We start from the raw sequence: 19,290 nt of genomic DNA on the forward strand, positions 1-19,290 counted from the left end.
TCTCCTCCACATTAATACCAGTTTCAGCACAAAATAAACATGACTAAACATCCGAAGGTAAGTTAAAAGAAAGAGTAACGCTGAAACGCTCAATCAGTGTTTCAGCCTCGCAAAGACGTCAACATAACGTCTTGTAAACAATGTCACGTAACGTCACATTTACCTCAGAAAAACATATTCAGTGACCATACTCATTAGTCAGATAGAAAAATAAACTGTAGAGAGGGGCATTTTGCTAAATATATGCACCATATAACATATTCATTATACATTTTACTGTTCTTCAATGTTTAATTTATGTTTGAATAAATCCATCAAGTTTTTATGACAGCCAAAATGATGTTTATATTTTTAAAAAATTTGAAGTAGAAATATTATTATGTAATTGTAACTTTATTATTTTATAAACTTCATTACGTGTAATTTTAACAAATCAGTCAATTTTAACCTTCAATATTATAGTAATGTAGTACCAACTAACTCTCATGTATATTTTACAGTATTAGTTGAGAGATTTTTTTTCCTTGAGAAAATTTGGCATGTACTGTACCTGATATATATCCAAAATAATCGATAACTGGTCACACTGTAAAGAATAAAAGAAACTTTATTTTTACAGATTTTTTTCTCTTGACCTTTTGTGATTCTTTTTTAAAAAGACAAACAGTTCTGAGTAAGAAATTATTCTAAGTTCCCATCCCTACAATAGACTAATCAGGTTAGACGCCATATTGATTTTAACACAGATGAAAATGAGGCTATGAGGGATAGATAGCCTTTACAATGGCACGCACTGTCTAAGGGTACTAGATTGCGTAATTTTCACAACTTTAAAAACTATTTTATGGAGTTTTTATCTGCTAAATGTTTTTTCCAGAAAGACATTTCATCATCTGAACAACCAGTATGTTTTAAAACAACAGCACAATCCATTGAACACTGTACTTCTATCACTCAGAGCCTTGTTTTCATTCCTGTGAAAAATTCAGTGTTGCGCTACCCTTACAAAAGTCTATTGTTTATTTATAATAGTAATGTTTACATTGAGCTTTAGTTTATGCCATATTGTTTACCAAAAACACAAAATTAGAATTCACCCGATATACACCAAATTACAATACTGCATGGAGGAATTTCTTGCAAATTGAATGATTTGTTTTATGACAGCAGTTTACTTTGTAGCTATATTACAAAGACAATAGTATGCCTTACAAAATGATGATATCTATGAATCCTACATTTCAAATACTGATGCAGTTTAATACCGCAAAGTTAAAAAAAAAAAAACAGTGCTATCCCATTCCCCAGGTCTTCTAAACATGGTTGAGATCACACAATACACTGCAAAAACAGATGTGTCAAAAACAACACACATGGTTGTGTTGACAGCATTCTGACACATGTTGTGTAGGATTTTAACACACAATGTGTAATTTAAAAAAAAAAAGTCTTTGGACAGATTGACACAATAAATGTGTTATCTCCTGGGCCGGCAGTTTGTGTTTATGGAAATAAATACAATACATATATTTCATATGGTAGCACATAAAAAGCTCTAAAATTACTAAAAATCATTAATAAAATAAATATACAATATATACATCTCAATTTATTAAACGTAAAATATTAACGGCTATTTTTTGTCAGCCAATCACGTCGTGCCTCTTGTCTTTTTAAACTGCGGCGGATCCCACTCTTTTCACTCTGGCTGGTCTGGTTTGAGGGGAATCACTATGCTGTCGGACTCAGATCTATCTGTAAGTTACAGCAGATACTCTTAAAAATGCATAGTGCTGCAAAAATCGACCATGGAAATAATTAGCTACCAAACATTGTTAATTAGTTGCAAAGTGGCGACGTGCACTGAGCAGTATGCCGTTAGTGAAAAGTATGAGCGAGGCAGAGCGCATAACTGGAAAAAAAAGAGACGCTGAAACAGGAAAACATGACCAAACAAGTTGTCTAGCACACCAGATCATTTTATAAACACCTAAAAGAGGATTATAAGTGAACAATTTAACGTGGAGCGTTTGCTTTGCTGCATCAGGTGCGTTCACAATGCTTGTGCTGTTTGATGCGGGTGACACGGCGTGAATGTTGTTTATTCTTTTCGCATTACTTTACGGTATGAGTAACACTGAGCCTTATTTTCAAGAATTTGCGGATGTTGACAGAAGTGAAGAATTTTGACCGATTTCAAGTCTTCACCTCAAGCACAGGAGCCCTACACCAAACGAATGCTGGAGAAGTAACGTAATCCAGGTATTTTGTTTTTGTTCTCATCCCTCTGCTATATGTGATTATTATGTGCATAATAGCGTTTAAAACGTAAAATTCACGGCCATCATGTCATGTAATGTAGCATGTTCCAGTGCCAAATGAACAGGGAGGCCTGCACTCTCTACTTCAAAGCAAAGCAGCAGTGTTAAGTTACCTAAGGAACACAGGCAAACAGGATAATTTAAAGTCCAGGAGTCTGCTTGTCAAAGTTTGTGTCAGTCACTTGGTGGAGAAGGGTGAATTGTAAGTATATAAATTTAAAAAGATATTCGACCATACTGAATCTTACTCAGTGGTGTTTGCCCTGGTCTATCATTAGACTTCTACTGCAGTTTAGCTGATCATGGATTAAGCAACCATGAACGAAATCCCCAAAAAATAAAAAATGAAGGATGGCTGAATAATGGGAGTCGAGTCATTCAGGTTGTTTACAGGAAGCACAGTTTTGCTAAAAGCACCGGCTGAATACAAAACGAGAGAAAGTGTTTTGAATTATTTAAAGCTTGAATCATCATGGTCCAGAAAACCCCAAACTACCACACATATACTTCCACATGATCGCTTTTCTTTTTTGAATTTGGTCCATTTATCAGATTCTGACAACACAGATGAGTCAAACTGGATGCCAAACAACACTGCAAAAACAGATGTGTCAAAAACAACACACATGGTTGTGTTGACAGCATTCTGACACATGTTGTGTAGGATTTTAACACACAATGTGTAATTAAAAAAAAAAAAAGCCTTTGGACAGATTGACACAATAAATGTGTTATCTCCTGGGCCGGCAGTTTGTGTTTATGGAAATAAATACAATACATATATTTCATATGGTAGCACATAAAAATCTCTAAAAATGACTAAAAATCATTAATAAAATAAATATACATCTCAATTTATTAAACTTAAAATATTAACGGCTATTTTTTTGTCGGCCAATCAACAGGGAGGCCTGCACTCTCTACTTCAAAGCAAAGCAGCAGTGTTAAGTTACCTAAGGAACACAGGCAAACAGGATAATTTAAAGTCCAGGAGTCTGCTTGTCAAAGTTTGTGTCAGTCACTTGGTGGAGAAGGGTGAATTGTAAGTATATAAATTTAAAAAGATATTCGACCATACTGAATTTTACTCAGTGGTGTTTGCCCTGTCAGATAAGTGTTTTAATATTGTACATGCTCTGTTTTCAGTTACCCATCGAGTGCTGAAAAGCTTGTTTTTGTCACTACTTTCACATCTTTGCAGGGTCGGATTAAAGGAAAAGGAGATGGATTTGTAAGTAATATGTAATTAATGTCAAAAACAGCCAAATGTGTTTTTTTACTCTGAAAGAACATTTTGGTTGTTGCATTCCTTGACTGTTGTCAGTTGGCCTTTACATTTCTCATGATAAACTAACTTACAGTTTACTACATCATCTGACTCTTTGATAGATAGAAATTAATTAAAAGGTATATTGTTGAGATCAATACTTTGTTCTTCAATTCTTTGTATCTTTTATTAAATCAGCAGTGGAGATGAAGATCAGGCATAGGTCGTGGATATCGAAGGGGACTTCTACAATCTTTGAGTACCCATGCTTCTTGAATATGCCAAGTGTGGTAGGTCTCATTGCAGTTCAGTCTTTACTTATTTTCTTCCGTTACTTAAAGGGATAGTTCAACCAAAAATGAAAATTCTGTCATCATTTACTTCCCTTCATGTTGTTCCAAACCTGTACGAGTTTTTCTTCTGCTGAACACAAAAGAAGAAATGTTATCGTCTGGTCTTGTTTCTGTTAACCGTAAATGTAATTGATGTTGGCAACACTTTTTAATGAATACTGTGGTTAATAGCTAGTGCAATATAAATGCTTTTGTATTATGAAGAAAAATGACAAACATACTATAGATTTATAAAATTAACTGTCATTGACCAATTTAAAATGTTTATCTGTTGTCTGATTTGGAAAGTTTTATCTTGTATCTGACATTTTATGTTACAAGTTAATCTTATGTTATGAGAAATGTTATCTGCTAGTCTTGACTGTGTATGATTTTCAATCATCCAAGGTGTAGTTGATGTTGGTAACACTTTTTAATGTATACTGTATTGTAGCTAATAGTTGTGCATTACAAGGCATTTGTGTCATCTAATCTAAATTAAATTTATGAAATTGAGATTTAGAACATTTTGTTGTGCCTCTGTGCATGCATTGTTCTCTACCCTGACAACATTTTTGACAAATTAAATTGCTAACATTTTTACATCTGTCTGTTTTATTTCAATTTTGTAGAATTACAAATTGATGGCAATGCTTATTATTTTTGTCATATTAACACATTAATTAGCAGTTTTATGAAATTGAGATTTAGAAAATTTTGTTGTGCCTCTGTGCATGCTTTGTTCTCTACCCTGACAACATTTTTGACTAATTAAATTGCTAACATTTTTACATCTGTCTGTTTTACTTAAATTTTGTAGAATTACAAATTGATGGCAATGCTTATTATTTTTGTCATATTAACACATTAATTAGCAGTTTCTGATAATTTTCAGTTACACATAATGTGTTTAAATGACACGTTGTGTGTTAAATTACATTACACAGTAGATGTGTGATTCATCTTAACACACAAATTGTGTTAAATTTGACACATGTGTTGTCCCTGAGCACACTCACCACATGTGTTAAAATTCTGCACAACATGTGTCATTTTTAACACATCTCTTTTTGCAGTGTACAAAAGTGACGGACATCCTTTACAAAAGAACAAGCTCCAGCCTTCAAAGCTGCCACCTTTTTTGTGTCGTAGCAGCCATTAAAAACTTACTGCACCAAATCCCTACGACTTGCACCTTCCTCATGTTCACCAGCCTCGGCCCAGTGCCCAGAGGCAGAGCGACACCATCCACACAAACCTAGCAGGAAAATCCACTTCCTCTCCAGCAGACAGTACTTATAATAACATGACAGTTCAGAGAAACCATAACACAGCCTCATCTGCACAGCATCTACTATAAGTAAGCCATAATAGAACACCAATGTCAGACTGCGTAGCGTAAAGCCAGCATTTGTGGGCAACAGATGGGCAATGCAGCAGGTGAGAGCATGATGCTCATATTCAGCCATCAAATGCTTACTCTTCAATGCATTTCACAGACATCCGCTCCTTTCAATTGTTTAATGTTATTATGATGCCTAATGCTAATTTAATCAGACACAGCATGCATTAATCAGATTTTAACTCCCTGTGCTATACGGTATGCAGATATACCTCTCAATGCAGCAAGCAGATGCAGAGATGGGAAAGACAAGGAGACGGAAAGACAGGATTCCCCTTCGCTGCACGGTACATACACACATATACACTCACACATGGGTGGGAAGCAGGATGAGATGGAGAGGAAAGCAAAGAGAGAGCATCGCCTTGTTGCTTGACTACCCACCTCTGCCGATGCCTGCTGCAGTGTTTCCTGCTCGGCGAGACTGAAGAAGAGTTGGGTGGGTGAAGCCAGATTGCATCCGCTGAGCTTCAGAAACGACGGCGAGAGAGAGAAAGAGGGAGGGAAGGAAGATGAAGATGAGTGGGTTTATCCTCCACACTACCCTGTCAATGTGTGCACCTGTATGGCTGAGTGCATGAGTGTGCGCGCGAGAGGGGGTGGATGGGAAAGAGAGAGAGACAGAAGCTGTGTGTAAGTGCGAGTGAGTCTCCTGAGACAATGCCAATGAATAGAGACTGAGGAACACAGTGTGTTAAATGCAGGGTACCTCCCCCTTACATCACACTAACACCGTGCTCTGCACAGTCAGCGCAACATCTAACCATATGGAGGAACAACGGGTGTAAGAAGGAACAGAGAGAGAGAGACACAAGAAAAGGAGACACACAAACAAATTTAAGCTAGCGTGTTCAAAATGTTTTCAGAAAAACCCACTTCAAAGATGTGATTTCACAGGTGAGGGGTTCTGGAAAGTCTCTACATGTATTTCTTCTGCATTATGTTGGGTGATGCATCTGCTCAGTCAAAGGACACACTGCAGGTGTGTGGTGAAATACACCGGGCCTCTCTTACAGGACAACATCAAACTGCATTTGCAATGCATTCAGCTTCCTCATACATCCTTTTCTGTGGGAAATAACGTATAGCAGGAGTTGCTTTTATGTCATCAGGATTTGACTGGCTTATTAGCCTATTATATTATTGGTTAAAGGTCCCATATTGTACACCTTTTTTGAGTTTTATTTTAGGTTTTGATGTCCTTAAGAATATATATTTGCGGTATAAGTACCAAAAACCATCTCAATATATTTGTACAGCTCCTCTCTCAGGAGCTCTGCTGAGAACGGGTCGATTTTGGTCTGTCTAATTAATATTCATGAGCCTCTCTTCTGATTGGCCTGTTGTTTTCTGAATGACGCACGACCAGGCCAACCACAGGTAACTAGGGTCAGCGACGTCACAGCGCTAGCTGGAGGCAGCAAAACAAAGGGGAAACTGGAGGCGGCCCATTCAAACCAGTGCAGGTTCGGCTACATAAGGAGCTTAAAATATCATCTTGTTGTGATGTTAGGTGCCAGAATCGACGTAATACAGCCTCAAATTAGAAATTTGATCACATATCTGCTACTACTGCCAGACAAATACCGACGACAGCTGTGGTTAAACTAGGGTGACCATACGTGCCATTTTCACTTTAATGGTAAGAATGAATCTGTATTTAATTTTTACAATGGAGTCTACAGAAATTAAAGTATCATAAAACACTGGATGTGTTATTTTACATTTGATTACTTTAATTTCTGTAGTATTTCTTAACTGAATAAAAACTTACTTAACCTGAAAAACTTAGTTTCATAGCTCTCTTTATTCTATTGCATTTATTTGTGCTGTTGTTTGCCATTTTTATTTATTTGTTCTTATTTTATTACTGACTTTTTACTTGTTTTTTTTTATAAAAATAAAACTTTGCATTGAAGAAAAGTAGATTTTTGTTTGTATATGCTGTCAATTATAGTTCTTAGAAAGAAAATCGGAATCGGCAAAAATCGGTATCGGCAGATCACACTAACAAAAAATCGGAAATCGGAATCGGCCAAGAAAATTGCAATCAGTGCATCTCTAGTTAATACAAAAGTATATATGTTTAATACTGAATGTATAACAATTGCAATATGGATTAATTAAATGTAATTTAAACATAACTTTAATTTTGACAGTTTATTTCATTTCTGTATATTAGAAATCTTCCCAAAGAAGAGGATGCTAGTAGGATGCAAGTGAAGAAAAATGGAGAAAAAAAAGTTTTTTAAAGCATGTCAACACAAAACCTCTTAAAAAAATAGCCTGTATCAAATGGCACTACCTTTTCATCATTTCAGCTTCTGCCCTATAGATCATCATCTCATTTTCCACACAGGTTGTATTAGCACATGCCTTAGTATGAGACGTTTGGCTGCAGCTTCAGGGACTGCAGCAATTCTAGCATTGCATTACTGTGTCACTGGTCTTTGGCTCACATCCAGCCATACTACAGCAGATCTGTTTGCCACCTCTATTCCCATCCTTGCAGCATGGAGACCACAAGGAAACGCCTCTACATTTAGCCTAAGTACTGTCCTAAGTGGTGCATTTACTTTGAGTGCTAAATAGGATACAGAACAACATAAGCTTTTCAGCTTTCTCGAAGACCACAGTAGTCTATTAAACATTTGCAAATTCATGTGTATAATTCATATTAGATAGATTAAGACGTTGTCTTTAATGTCTTCAATTCTTTACAAATTATTTAAATCTTTTATTTAGCAAAACTTTTGCAATACAGAAAATCCCATACTTGTTGAAGTATACTGAGAAGTATACTGGCAACCCTCTACATTGCGAGTAAATCACTCGCATATGCGACTAAATCTTACTCTGGGTGACTAAATTATGTCTAATATTAGCCAATGGCTAATAAATTCTCAGATTTTACTCGCCAGTGTGTGAGTTGGAGGCTGAGTATATGATTAGCACAGATATATTTTCACTCACAGAACACTCTGACTGAGCGCTTCAGAGTTTCACTCTCCGCCAAGCGATCTGTGATATTTTTCAGTTCATTTGAATGGATGCGCAGCGTATTTGCGTATGTGTATTTGGCATAACGTAAGCTCTAGTGTGAAGGCGCACGACTCGCTGTCGCTTTCTCTCACACGCGCAAAGTGAGAGAGAGAGAGAGCGAGAGAGCGAGAGAGTCTTACATAACATGCAGAATTGATGTGATACATGTAAACTATATTCTTTGTTTTATTTTCCTGTAAAAATAACTGAGTTCCTTTGGAATTCTTCAGCTTTTAAGAACTGCCGCTTATAGTCTAGTCTAGTATAGTATTTCAGTCTGGCGAGTAAACAAAAAAAATGTACTAGCCAATGGCGATTCAATTGCCAAGGTGTCCGTAGAGGATTGACTGGAAACATACTTCGCCTCGTGTCACAAAAAAACAATGCAGCGCTGCATCTCAAGCTGAAATTACAAGAATAAAGCTTACACATAAAAAAATGCCCTGGAGCGTTTGTCAATACATCTCTGTACAATAGCATGTTCAACACCTTAAACTGTTCTTTCCCTGACTCTAAGATTAAGGAGCAATGCATTCACATTCTCACAATGACAAGGGAGGAATATGTATTTTCAATTCCCATGTGACTGTGTCCATTTCTCAGCTGGAAAACAATAATAGCCTGAGAAATTAAGAGAGCAGGTGACCTCACTTTCAACAAACTGCTGTAATTCTAGTGAAGATATTTAACATAGCCTTGACCTTGAAGAGATACAGCAATAAAGAACGTGCTGAAGGGAATTACTAAGTCATTTTTTTCTCATTTTACTGTAGGTAGTCCATCCATATCGCAACGGAAATTTAGGAATTGCATTTGCATAGGGATGTAACGATTCACTCAACTCACGATTCGATTCGATTCGATTCGATTCACGGTTTTGATTTCACGATTCTATTCAATTCACGATTTATTTTTTTTTACAAAATGAGATTTAAGAAATTATAAATTAAATGTGTCCTTTTATTATTGCTTGGACAAAATGCTGCACATTTCTTTGTGAAATTGAAATATAACACTATAATAATATACTAATATTGCACTTGCATATTACTGCTCTTTTGTTGGTTTTGATTGCTTCTATAGTCCTCATTTGTAAGTCGCTTTGGACAAAAGCGTCTGCTAAATGACAAAAGTGTCACGGAAATGGATGTGTGGAGGCAGGCAGGACGACGAGGACAACAAGAATTCCACTACTCACTTTTAATGTAGACACAACAAGGCAGGTACAGGTAGGTGAAACACACACACTCGGGGTAACATTCACAATAACCGACCCCAATGCTCCGACAGACAGGAACTAATAAGGGGTGAATAATTAGAGGCAGACAGGTGAGCACAATGACGGTGATTAACTAATGATTAGACAGGCTAAACCAACACAAAGGGAAGAAACCACAACAAACAGTCCACAGGGGCGTTACAGTACTCCCCCCTCCCGGAAGGTGCATACTCGCACCGTAGAAACAGAGGGAGGGGCGGAGGGGGGCTAGGAGGAGGATCGTCCAACGGCGGCGGAGCAGGTGGTGAAGGAGCCCAAGGCGGAGATTCGGGAGGCCATGGCGGAACAGGGGACTCGGGTTGCCATGGCGGATCAGGGGGTTCAGGAGGCCATGGCGGAACAGGGGGCTCAGGTTGCGAATCGCGATTTGTTTAGCATCTCAACTGATTTGAATTGTCACATATTTGAATCAATTTTCAACCGGCTCGCGGTTAATCGTTACATCCCTACATTTGCACAATTGCAAACCACAAGGACACAAGAACATAATTGTTATAATGATGAGCATCGCACCATCTGACAGGTTTCTAATTAACCCCTGCGACTGAAAATGTCACAGAGACAAAATACGACAAATTACAGCAATCAACTATCCATAATATTTCAGAAAACACTGGAGGATCATGTCACTCCAGAAAGCTTCAAGGACATTAAGAGCATTCAAGGACAGTTGAGAGACACTCAAGGTCACTTACACTAAATTAATAAAATAATAAAATTTTGAATAAAAAGAAAAAAAAAGAATAAATCTGTACAATGGATAAATGTTTTCTATTCACTATTCCATTTCTGAAAAAAAGGTTTTATGTTTCTAGGAAAGAACCGTAAAACTATTAAACCTGTAATATAAACCTAAATTGAAACCTGAAGTTTTTATTCCATTAGGTATTCTAAGTGCTGACTTCATTCTAACCAACGGATATAGTTTAAAAGGGAAGATCCAATCAGGGAAGTCCCTGAAGAGTCTCATAATTGCATCATTTAACCAATGACTCGGTCTGGCTAATAGTGCCACTCCTTGCCAGAGTCCAGCCGCCAGCTCTCTACTGTACAGCTACTCAAGCAGGAAAATGTGCTGCAAAATATGCCAATATTCTAAAAATGTCTTTGAGGAAGAGAGGAGGAATTCATTGCCCATCCTTTCTAGATGAAAGCATCACTGAAATGAATTCAGTGTTATAGGACCAGCATTTTCTAATAATATGAACTCTGAAACAAATTTTGCATTCGTCAAGGTATGGCTGCACAATTATGGCAAAAATAATAATCATGATTATTTTCGTCATTATTGGGGTCACGATTATTTAACATGATTACTTATTGACTTTGGAAACATTCTGCATTTATTGTAAAAACATAAAATGAATATATACACACACACGCGTATACTTACATGGATTTAAAACACAGAACAAAACAAGACATAATCGTTGGAAGCCAAAACCATAATTGAAAAAAAAAAGGATTAATTGCACAGCTCTAGTCGTCTACACAAGCTATTCAGATTATTATATATCACAAGCACAGTGATACCAGCAATGCTCTTTGTGCTGCATTTGTGTGTAAGAATGTTACTCTTTTGTTTGAATGACTCCTGGCAATACTCTAGTCCCAAATGCAGCTTGTTAAAAGAAGGAGTAAGACAGTGGTTTCTGTTTATACACTGGTTTGCAGCGCTGCAGCGGAACGGAGCAGAGGCCAGGAAAAGAAAATCAAGATGTGCTTGAATGCAGCCTGTGAGGAGAATTCTTGCCTTTTTACTTCACCTTCCTCTTCCTGCACTCGAGTTGAACAGCACATTCACACATGGCTTGAGGGGCGGTCTCAAATAACTGCAGCCCATTTGAAGTGTGAAAACGTTGGAAGCCAACTTTAAATATTTCTTGACAAAGCAAGTGCATTTCTCAGACGGCCAAAGGAAGTCGCCCAGACAGTTCAGAGTGATTGTTGTACATATTTCACTTTTGGCCATTAAAAAAATGATTCCTGAAAATACCTATTTTAGTAACTTTATACAGCATTCTATATAGAGCTGCACGATTCTGGATAAATTGAGAATCACGATTTTTTTTGTCTCAAATAGAGATCACGATTCTGAACTAAACAAAATAATGTGTGACAAAATATTATTGCTGCAGCCTATTTAAAAGTCTTTAATTAATTTGAATGAATTATTAAACATTTTAATATACACTACCAGTCAAAAGTTTTTGAACAGTAAGTTTTTAATGTTTTTTTAAAGAATTCTCTTCTGCTCAGCAATGCGTCCTGCACTTATTTGATCCAAAATACAGCAAAAGTAGTAATATTGTGAAATATTTTTACAATTTAAAATAACTGCTTTCTATTTGAATATATTTCAAAATGTCATTTATTCTGTGATCAAAGCTGAATTTTCAGCATCATTACTCCAGTCACATGATCCTTCAGAAATCATTCTGATATGATGACTGCTGTTCAAGAAACTTTTTCTTATTATTATTTTTATCAATATTTAAAACACTTGAGTATATTTTTTCAGGATTCTTTGATGAATAGAAAGATCAGCATTTATCTGAAATAAGCTTTTGTAAAATTATACGGTTCAAAAACTTTTGACTGGTAGTGTATATATATATAATATATTTAATACACAAATTTTTAAAGGGGTCCTATTATGCTTTTTCACTTTTTTAATTTTAGTCAGTGTGTAGTGTGTATGTTGCAAAACCACGTTCATATTCGCGCGATTTTGTGCACAGCTCGTCAGTGAACAACGGCTCTGTGTAGTTAATGCTGCTCAATGTGAAAACTGTTTTTGCTGTACTTTGGATCAAATAAATGCAGGCTTGGTGAGCAGAAGAGACTTCTTTCAAAATATTAAAATATATTTAATACACCAATTTTTTATACTGATGTTATGAAAAAGTTGTTTGAATCAATGATTCAACGACTCACTCATAAACCTACTTAACTTGTTTTATTACTGGATGAATCAGCGTTTTTGAAAGATTCTCTTGAATGAATAATTCATTCAATGACAAATACATTTTTAAGTCACTTTTCGCTACCTTGTGGCGAAACAATGCAATCGACACAAACGTTATTTGAAGCGTAGTTACTTTCAAAAGGGGATTTGCTCCATTTTGATCGCTGCCATAGACATCAATGTTAATATCTGAACTATAAACTTTCACCCCAGTATTTCTGTGATATGAATGACTGTAAGACAGAAATAATACTGTGTAGTTGAAAAGACAGTTTGTGAAGATGCTTCTTAACCAAACATGGTAAGTAACTGCTCTCTCTGCGTCAGCGTCAGTGCGAACACAGATTTGAATGAACCGGTAAGACTTTGTCAAAGGTTTAATAGACTCGATTTGAATGATCCGGTAAGACTTTGTCAAAGGTTTAATAGACTCGGGGAATCATTGTCATTTAGAAATGAGATCGCATGGGCGTCTGAATCGAGATCGCGATCTTTTAACGATTAATCGTGCAGCTCTATACTGTAGCAAAGGTTAAAGCTGCAGTCTGTAACTTTTTTTGGTTAGAAATGACCCAAAATCAATATTTCAGCACGTACATAACCAGCCACTGTTCAAAACTATCGCCTTACTTTAGCCCGATTCACAACGGTTAGCTTATAGCGGACTGTAATCCAGAAAGGATTATGTGTTTATATGTGAATGAAATTAAATTATATTCCAGTTTTAAATGTGCTTCGGATTACAGATCCGAATTACACAAAATTTGTATTTTAAGACAACCAGTTCGAAGGGAGCATAATTTGCTTTTTGGGTTAAAATAAACTTGTCATGGCCATACGCGCAATTCGCAATGCTCAGGTGAAATGCTATAGTAATACTATAAATCTGCGGAAGCATCTGATATCACGCATAAGGCGCCATGATTTCCGCAATGAATTAATGGCGGATGGTGCGGCACACTTTTTTGTTTACACATACTAAAGTGCGGAAGACGCTCGCGGTGTTTTCAGCTTCTGCCATCTCACTATATGATGATATGAACACGAATGTCATCTTTCCTTACTTGTTCAGATGACAATATCCGATGAAAATTATTATTTGGGTCATATATTCCAAGATGTAGGCTAGAATCTGTGATTGCGAAGCACAGTAAATATCCACAGCGGTGCGGTGACTGACTGCCACACATACTCTTCAGAACATTAGATTAATCCGCGCTGGAGCCGTGCCGCCGCACAACCCATGCAAGCTAGATAATTCCGCACACAGCTGCAATTCCAGGTTTTTAAACAGAGATGGCGACAAGGGGCAAAATTTACGGACTGCAGCTTTAAATTATAAAAGGTGCTCAGTCAAAAATGAAAATTTACCAATAATTTACTCCGCTTCAGACCATCCAAGATGTAGATGAGTTTGTTTCTTCATCGGATCAAATTTTGAGAAATGTAGCATTACATCAATTGCTCACCAATGGATCCTTTGCAATGAATGGGTGCCGTCAGAATTAAGCGTTCAAACAGCTGATAAAAACATCACAATAATCCACAAGTAATCCACACCACTCCAGTCCATCAACTAGCAACTTAAAACGGGAAAAGCTGCAAAACAAATCCCTCATTATGTTATTTTATTTTAAAATGTTGCTGCTGGCTAAATGAGTCCTCTATCCATAATACTGCTTTCTCCAGTGAAAAGATCGTCTTGTCTCAATCAGGAGAGAAATATGCACAGATCAAGCACTGTTCACAAGTGAAAACAGTCATAAACAAATTTGTCTTTGGATTCTGATGTGAGAAGACAAAAAGGGAGTGGACTTTTTCCACTGGAGGAAGTGTTATGATGGATTATAGACTCATATTTTGGCAAGATGCAAAGGTTTTGAAGTTAAAACACCTTAATGATGAATTTGAAACTTACAAACACAAAGTTTTTGACTTCACAAGTCATTAATTGATGTACTGGAGTCATGTGGATTACTTGTGGATTATTGTGATGTTTTTATCAGCTGGTTGGACTCTCATTCTGACGGCACCCATTCACTGCAGAGGATCCACTGGTGAGCAGCAAGTGATGTAATGCTACATTTCTCCAAATCTGATCCGATGACAACAAACTAATGTGCATTTTGGATGGCCTGAGGGGGAGTAATTTTTTTTTTTTTGTAAATTTCACACATTTCAGATTCAGGGATTCAGGTTAATTTGTCCAGTCAAAAATCCAGATATATCATGTCAGCAAATCCTTAAATGCATTCCATGTAGTTCAGACAGTAAAAAATGGCGCTAGCAATGGGTTCTATTCTCAGGGAATGCATTAAAGCAATGTAAGCTGCTTTGTATAAAATGTAAATTTTAAAATTGCTCTACAACATGTTTTCTAACTTCCCTTTAAAAATGTAAGTTACCTTAACCATAATTTCTACCAAAATACCATACCACAGTGGTTATTTTATTTAAACTAACTTGGTATTACCAGTCATAAAAATGTCACACACAAAAAACTTATTTTTACACTATGCGATTAATAAAAAAATTATTTATTTATTTTGTTTGTTTGTTTGTTTGTTTTTCAGTAGTAACAGTAAAGGTGTTTTGATGTAAACTATGGTAACCAAGGGAAATACCGGTAAAGGGTCATGAAAAGGATATCCTGCAAAACCCTAAGTTACTTACCAAGTGTAAACTGCCTTTAACGGATGCAGAACACATCTCTGGCATGTTTTGTTATTATTAATACTATTCTAATGGGAGGAGATGCTGACTCCCAGAGCTTTGGATGATGATGTACATCATGACAGTTTCCTTTCTTCAAGTTCACTTTAAAGCTCAAAATCAAACCTCAGAGACAACAAACTAGCTAACAGGCGAGTAGCAAAACACGAAACAAATTAATTGTGATCATCATTTCCTAACTTTATAAGCTGTAAGATAACGGCAGCTCAACGTCTCCATGAGATATTCTGCGATTTACCTCAGCAACACAAGTCTTTAGTCGTGATTGATTTCTTGCACAACAATTGCTAAACAGAGTATAAAATATAGTATCCTTACCTTGCAGCAGGATAAGAGTTCATCAAACACGACAATTCACTTTTCTTCACCGCTCAAACCGTTTAGTGTGATGTCGCGCTTCCGGTCAAGCAGCATCCGATGACTTTTTTCACACTCTCGCCACGCGCTACAAAAGACACACTCGCGCTGGGCAGGGACGCCCCTATTGGCTGGTTGAGGCGCACCGCGACAAGACAGCGGCGTTTGATTGGTTGGCCTCGCAGTACGTCACTAGAAATATGTTTCAAGCGTCCAATAGTTATGACATTTTCAATACTCTATTCTCAAACTATACACCTTTTTTTGTGAAAGTGTTTGTGTTACAGCTTTTTGAAACGAGTTGTGTAAAAGTTATCTCTGAAAAAAGTAATTATTATTTCTCAAATTCTCAAAAGATTTTTTATACACAAATACAAATTTAGGGAGTAAGAACCCGTTACTATAGATTTTCTGATAGACTATAAATCCTGTGTTTTGTCTTTGATGGGCATAAATTAAATTAATAAATTAATATAATTAAAAATCTTTTAAAAGCCAAAAAATTACTTTAAATATTTATCCTTGTATGTTTTCCCCCTGGCATTTCGTTTTGGCTACTTATTGTATTATTATTATTATATGTCTCATTTCCTATTGTCCTTGTTGTTCTGTATGTGTTGAAACAATTGCATGTACTACTATAAGTTGTTTGGCACAAATTAAAAAATGCTGTGCGTTAAAGAGGCACAAATTAAATGTTGATTTAAAATTATTATTAATTATAATGCTCCTTTTCCTTTCTGTTCATGTCATCAAAATGCTCTATATTTATCAGTTTATGTTAAATGCTTAAGTTATTAAGAGACATTATGAGTTTAGTGCACTATGACTTTATTCTGGTTCAGAAGTTAATAAGTGCAGAGCAAGAGAACTGGGAATCAGACCTCACAGGAAGCCATAAAAAGCCATTTAGATTATCGACTGCCAGTTTGCAGCAACTCTCTTCAAATATATATTTAAGTAACTTCATTAAATAGTCATATTCCTACAGAAAATCACATGCAAGCAAAACTCAAAACCAAATAAATTCAACTCCCTTTCAGATTGGCATAGCAGTACAATTGTAAATGCGAGATCTTCACAGTTTGATGATCAGTCTTTCAGGATGAGGGGGGCTTTGACTTGGGAAGCAACCTCTGCACCCATAAGCTCTTCCACTATAGTCAAGGCAAACTCAAAGCTGGTTCCTGGCCCTCTGCTGGTGATCACGTTACCATCCTTCTGAACACGAGCCTCTGAATATTTATAATGATCTGGGGGAAGAATACAAAATAATTCATATGGCTAAAGATATCACCACAGTCGACAAGTGCAATCTTTATTTTTCGTTCTCCTGCAGCGAAACAAACACAAAAGCACCCTAGTTTAAGAAGAACAATATAGTGTAGCTTTTGGTCTGCCGACAACAGCTTTGTCATTATGTAATTAATTAAGAAATCCTGAATGACCTACAACATATCTAGAGATACAGTACATACATATCCATTGTGTTTAATGAAATGCAAGAGTAATGTCCATGTTTTAATGTGTTTTTAAAACAAAGAAAAGATGCAGGAAGGCTAGTATGTGCATTTTGAAATGGGGGAAACTCCAAAGATTAAGGGGCCAGTTTTACTAATCAGGGCAAATTAGCGCGAGAGCGCAATTGCAAAACAGCACAGATGGGCGTGGAAACTTCTGCGAGTGATTTACTAACAATGCGCAAATTAAAGAACACAGATCTCATCTCATTTACATATCGACCAACGCAATATGCCAAGCACAGCGCAAATTAGAGCAGTCGCAACTAAAGAATAAAGAAATAAAGTAGCCACAATACATTGAAAAGAACCGGAGGCCAAAAAATGCTTGAAGTTGCAAGGAGTTTTGATAGACCTGATTTTTTGTGTGACTCCTAGATAAGGGTTCCAAGTCGTCTTTTATTTCCTGGAGCAAATTAAAAATAACATGGCTTGGCAAATTATATTTTCATGTTCTTCTTGCATTACAAATAAATTATGTGTGGAAAACAATCCTCTCCCTTATACCACGCACTCTCTGTTTTCTGCGGTGCCTCCTCCTAGCAAAAATTTGCAGCCATTTCAAGCGTAAAAATAGTTTAAGACATGCTTTTTTGGGGCGTTAAATAATGGCGCAAATACCAGTAATTTGACGAGCGCAAAAGCTAGTTAATCTAGTTGCGTGATTCATTTGAATGCTCTCCTCCCATAAATTTTGCGTCTGAAAGGGAAACTCCTACAAATGCATATTCAATAAGGTCAGGTGCAAAAATAACACCTTTTCAGTGACAATTCATCACTGCGCTTCTTTAGTAAATCTGACAGTACTATTTTAACTCCAAAAGACAGTTTGTGCTGGCGCAAGCTGTTAGTAAAACTGGCCCTATATCTGATTTGAAGCGTGTGACAAAGTATAAACACACACATCAACCTGATCACTTTATTTAGCGTTCATTTAACACTAAGTTCGGATTCATCGGGATGATTTCGTTCCAAATGAAACAAAATGAGTCCATAAACATGGCTATTGTGTACTCTTCTGTTGGATGTTTATTGTGGGTTCTTTTCCAAGACATGCCCCTTAAATATGCAAGTTTCTATCACTGACATTAAAGGCTTGTGAGAAAAACACTAGGTATATGCAGAGACATTACCACCAGCCATCATCTTGTCCTTGGCACCTGGATGGGTGGTAACTGTGCTGCCACATGCGATACCGTGAGCCAAGAGTGCTGTCGGGCCTGCATCAGGTCAGAAAATTTCATTAAGTTGGACAATTTCACCTTATAAAAGCAGAAAAATTTGGAAAAAAATAATGTGACTCTTATTTGTGCTGTTTGCAAAGCTAAGCGCCACTATACTTGAGTAAAGGATTTGAACAAACTTGTATGGTGTGTAAAACTCTAATCACATTTTCTTCAGAAAATGTGCAAACCTAGTTATTTTTAATATAAAACTCTTGCTGAAGTCAAACTGTGCATGATTCAGTGCCAGTGCCTGGAAGGGGTAAAGTGACTTTTACGTGGTGTAAATCATATCGCTATCAGCCAAACATCAATATACTGTTATCTAAAATAAACCAGGTATACAATTTCCATCTAATTCTGCAATCTGTATTGGAAGAAGGAACGGAAGAAAGTAAAAATAGGGATCTAAAAATAACAGGGTTTTGCTGCATTCTCATTGGCAGTGCCCTGGCTGTGCACTGAGCTCATCTGAACATTAATGAAAAGAGAACTCTTAACTATTGATTGTGCACCCTGGCAGATGCCCAGTGCGGTCTAGTGATTACACTTTCTCTGGCAGGACGTTTACTGACCGATCTAATCCTTGCATCTACTGTTACGGGTCTTGCTTGTGAAAAGCTCAGTCCACAAAAGGAAATAAAAGAAAGGCAAGTATAATAGGCCTTTATGCCCCAATCACAGTCTTTTGTTCCAGAACATTTAACAGTAACATATAATCTAAGTAAATATGCCTTTAAATTTCACGTTGATTAACAATTCTCGTTCCTGTGTTCAAGTATTTTCTATTGAAACAGGAAGCAAAAAGTAATATGCTCAAATAAATAAACAAAAGGGGGGGGGGGG

The 19,290-nt window shown here is 36.6% G+C and overlaps 2 protein-coding genes and 1 long non-coding RNA gene across 4 annotated transcripts in view; 1 reads left to right on the forward strand and 2 right to left on the reverse strand.

Annotated features, from left to right (window-relative positions):
- LOC107701994 (voltage-gated potassium channel subunit beta-2-like) overlaps positions 1 to 15,755 on the reverse strand; it is a 189,105-nt gene extending 173,350 nt beyond the window's left edge. The window contains exon 1 of one of the 2 annotated variants that reach the window (XM_016504169.1): positions 15,663 to 15,755. The gene's annotated coding sequence lies outside the window, so the exon portion shown is untranslated. Of the gene's footprint in view, positions 1 to 5,706; positions 5,970 to 15,662 lie in introns of those variants that run through there. The other variant, XM_016504168.1, reaches the window with a different exon arrangement.
- On the forward strand, positions 2,134 to 3,955 carry LOC107701996 (uncharacterized). Its single transcript, XR_001635720.1, has 4 exons — positions 2,134 to 2,262; positions 2,363 to 2,523; positions 3,523 to 3,552; positions 3,787 to 3,955. It is a non-coding gene; the product is annotated as an uncharacterized LOC107701996 (long non-coding RNA).
- Positions 15,756 to 16,508: 753 nt separating the features above from the next.
- The window catches only part of LOC107701995 (protein deglycase DJ-1zDJ-1-like), a 9,040-nt gene continuing 6,258 nt past the window's right edge, over positions 16,509 to 19,290 (reverse strand). The window contains exons 5-6 of the mRNA XM_016504170.1: positions 18,355 to 18,441; positions 16,509 to 16,954 (exon numbers count right to left, since the gene is read on the reverse strand). Of these exons, the coding sequence (XP_016359656.1) occupies positions 16,794 to 16,954; positions 18,355 to 18,441 (248 nt within the window). The 3' untranslated portion in view covers positions 16,509 to 16,793. The remainder of the gene's footprint in view (positions 16,955 to 18,354; positions 18,442 to 19,290) is intronic.

This window comes from Sinocyclocheilus anshuiensis, unplaced genomic scaffold (genome assembly GCF_001515605.1).
Source record: "Sinocyclocheilus anshuiensis isolate Anshui unplaced genomic scaffold, SAMN03320099.WGS_v1.1 scaffold262, whole genome shotgun sequence".
Lineage (NCBI taxonomy): Eukaryota > Metazoa > Chordata > Actinopteri > Cypriniformes > Cyprinidae > Sinocyclocheilus > Sinocyclocheilus anshuiensis.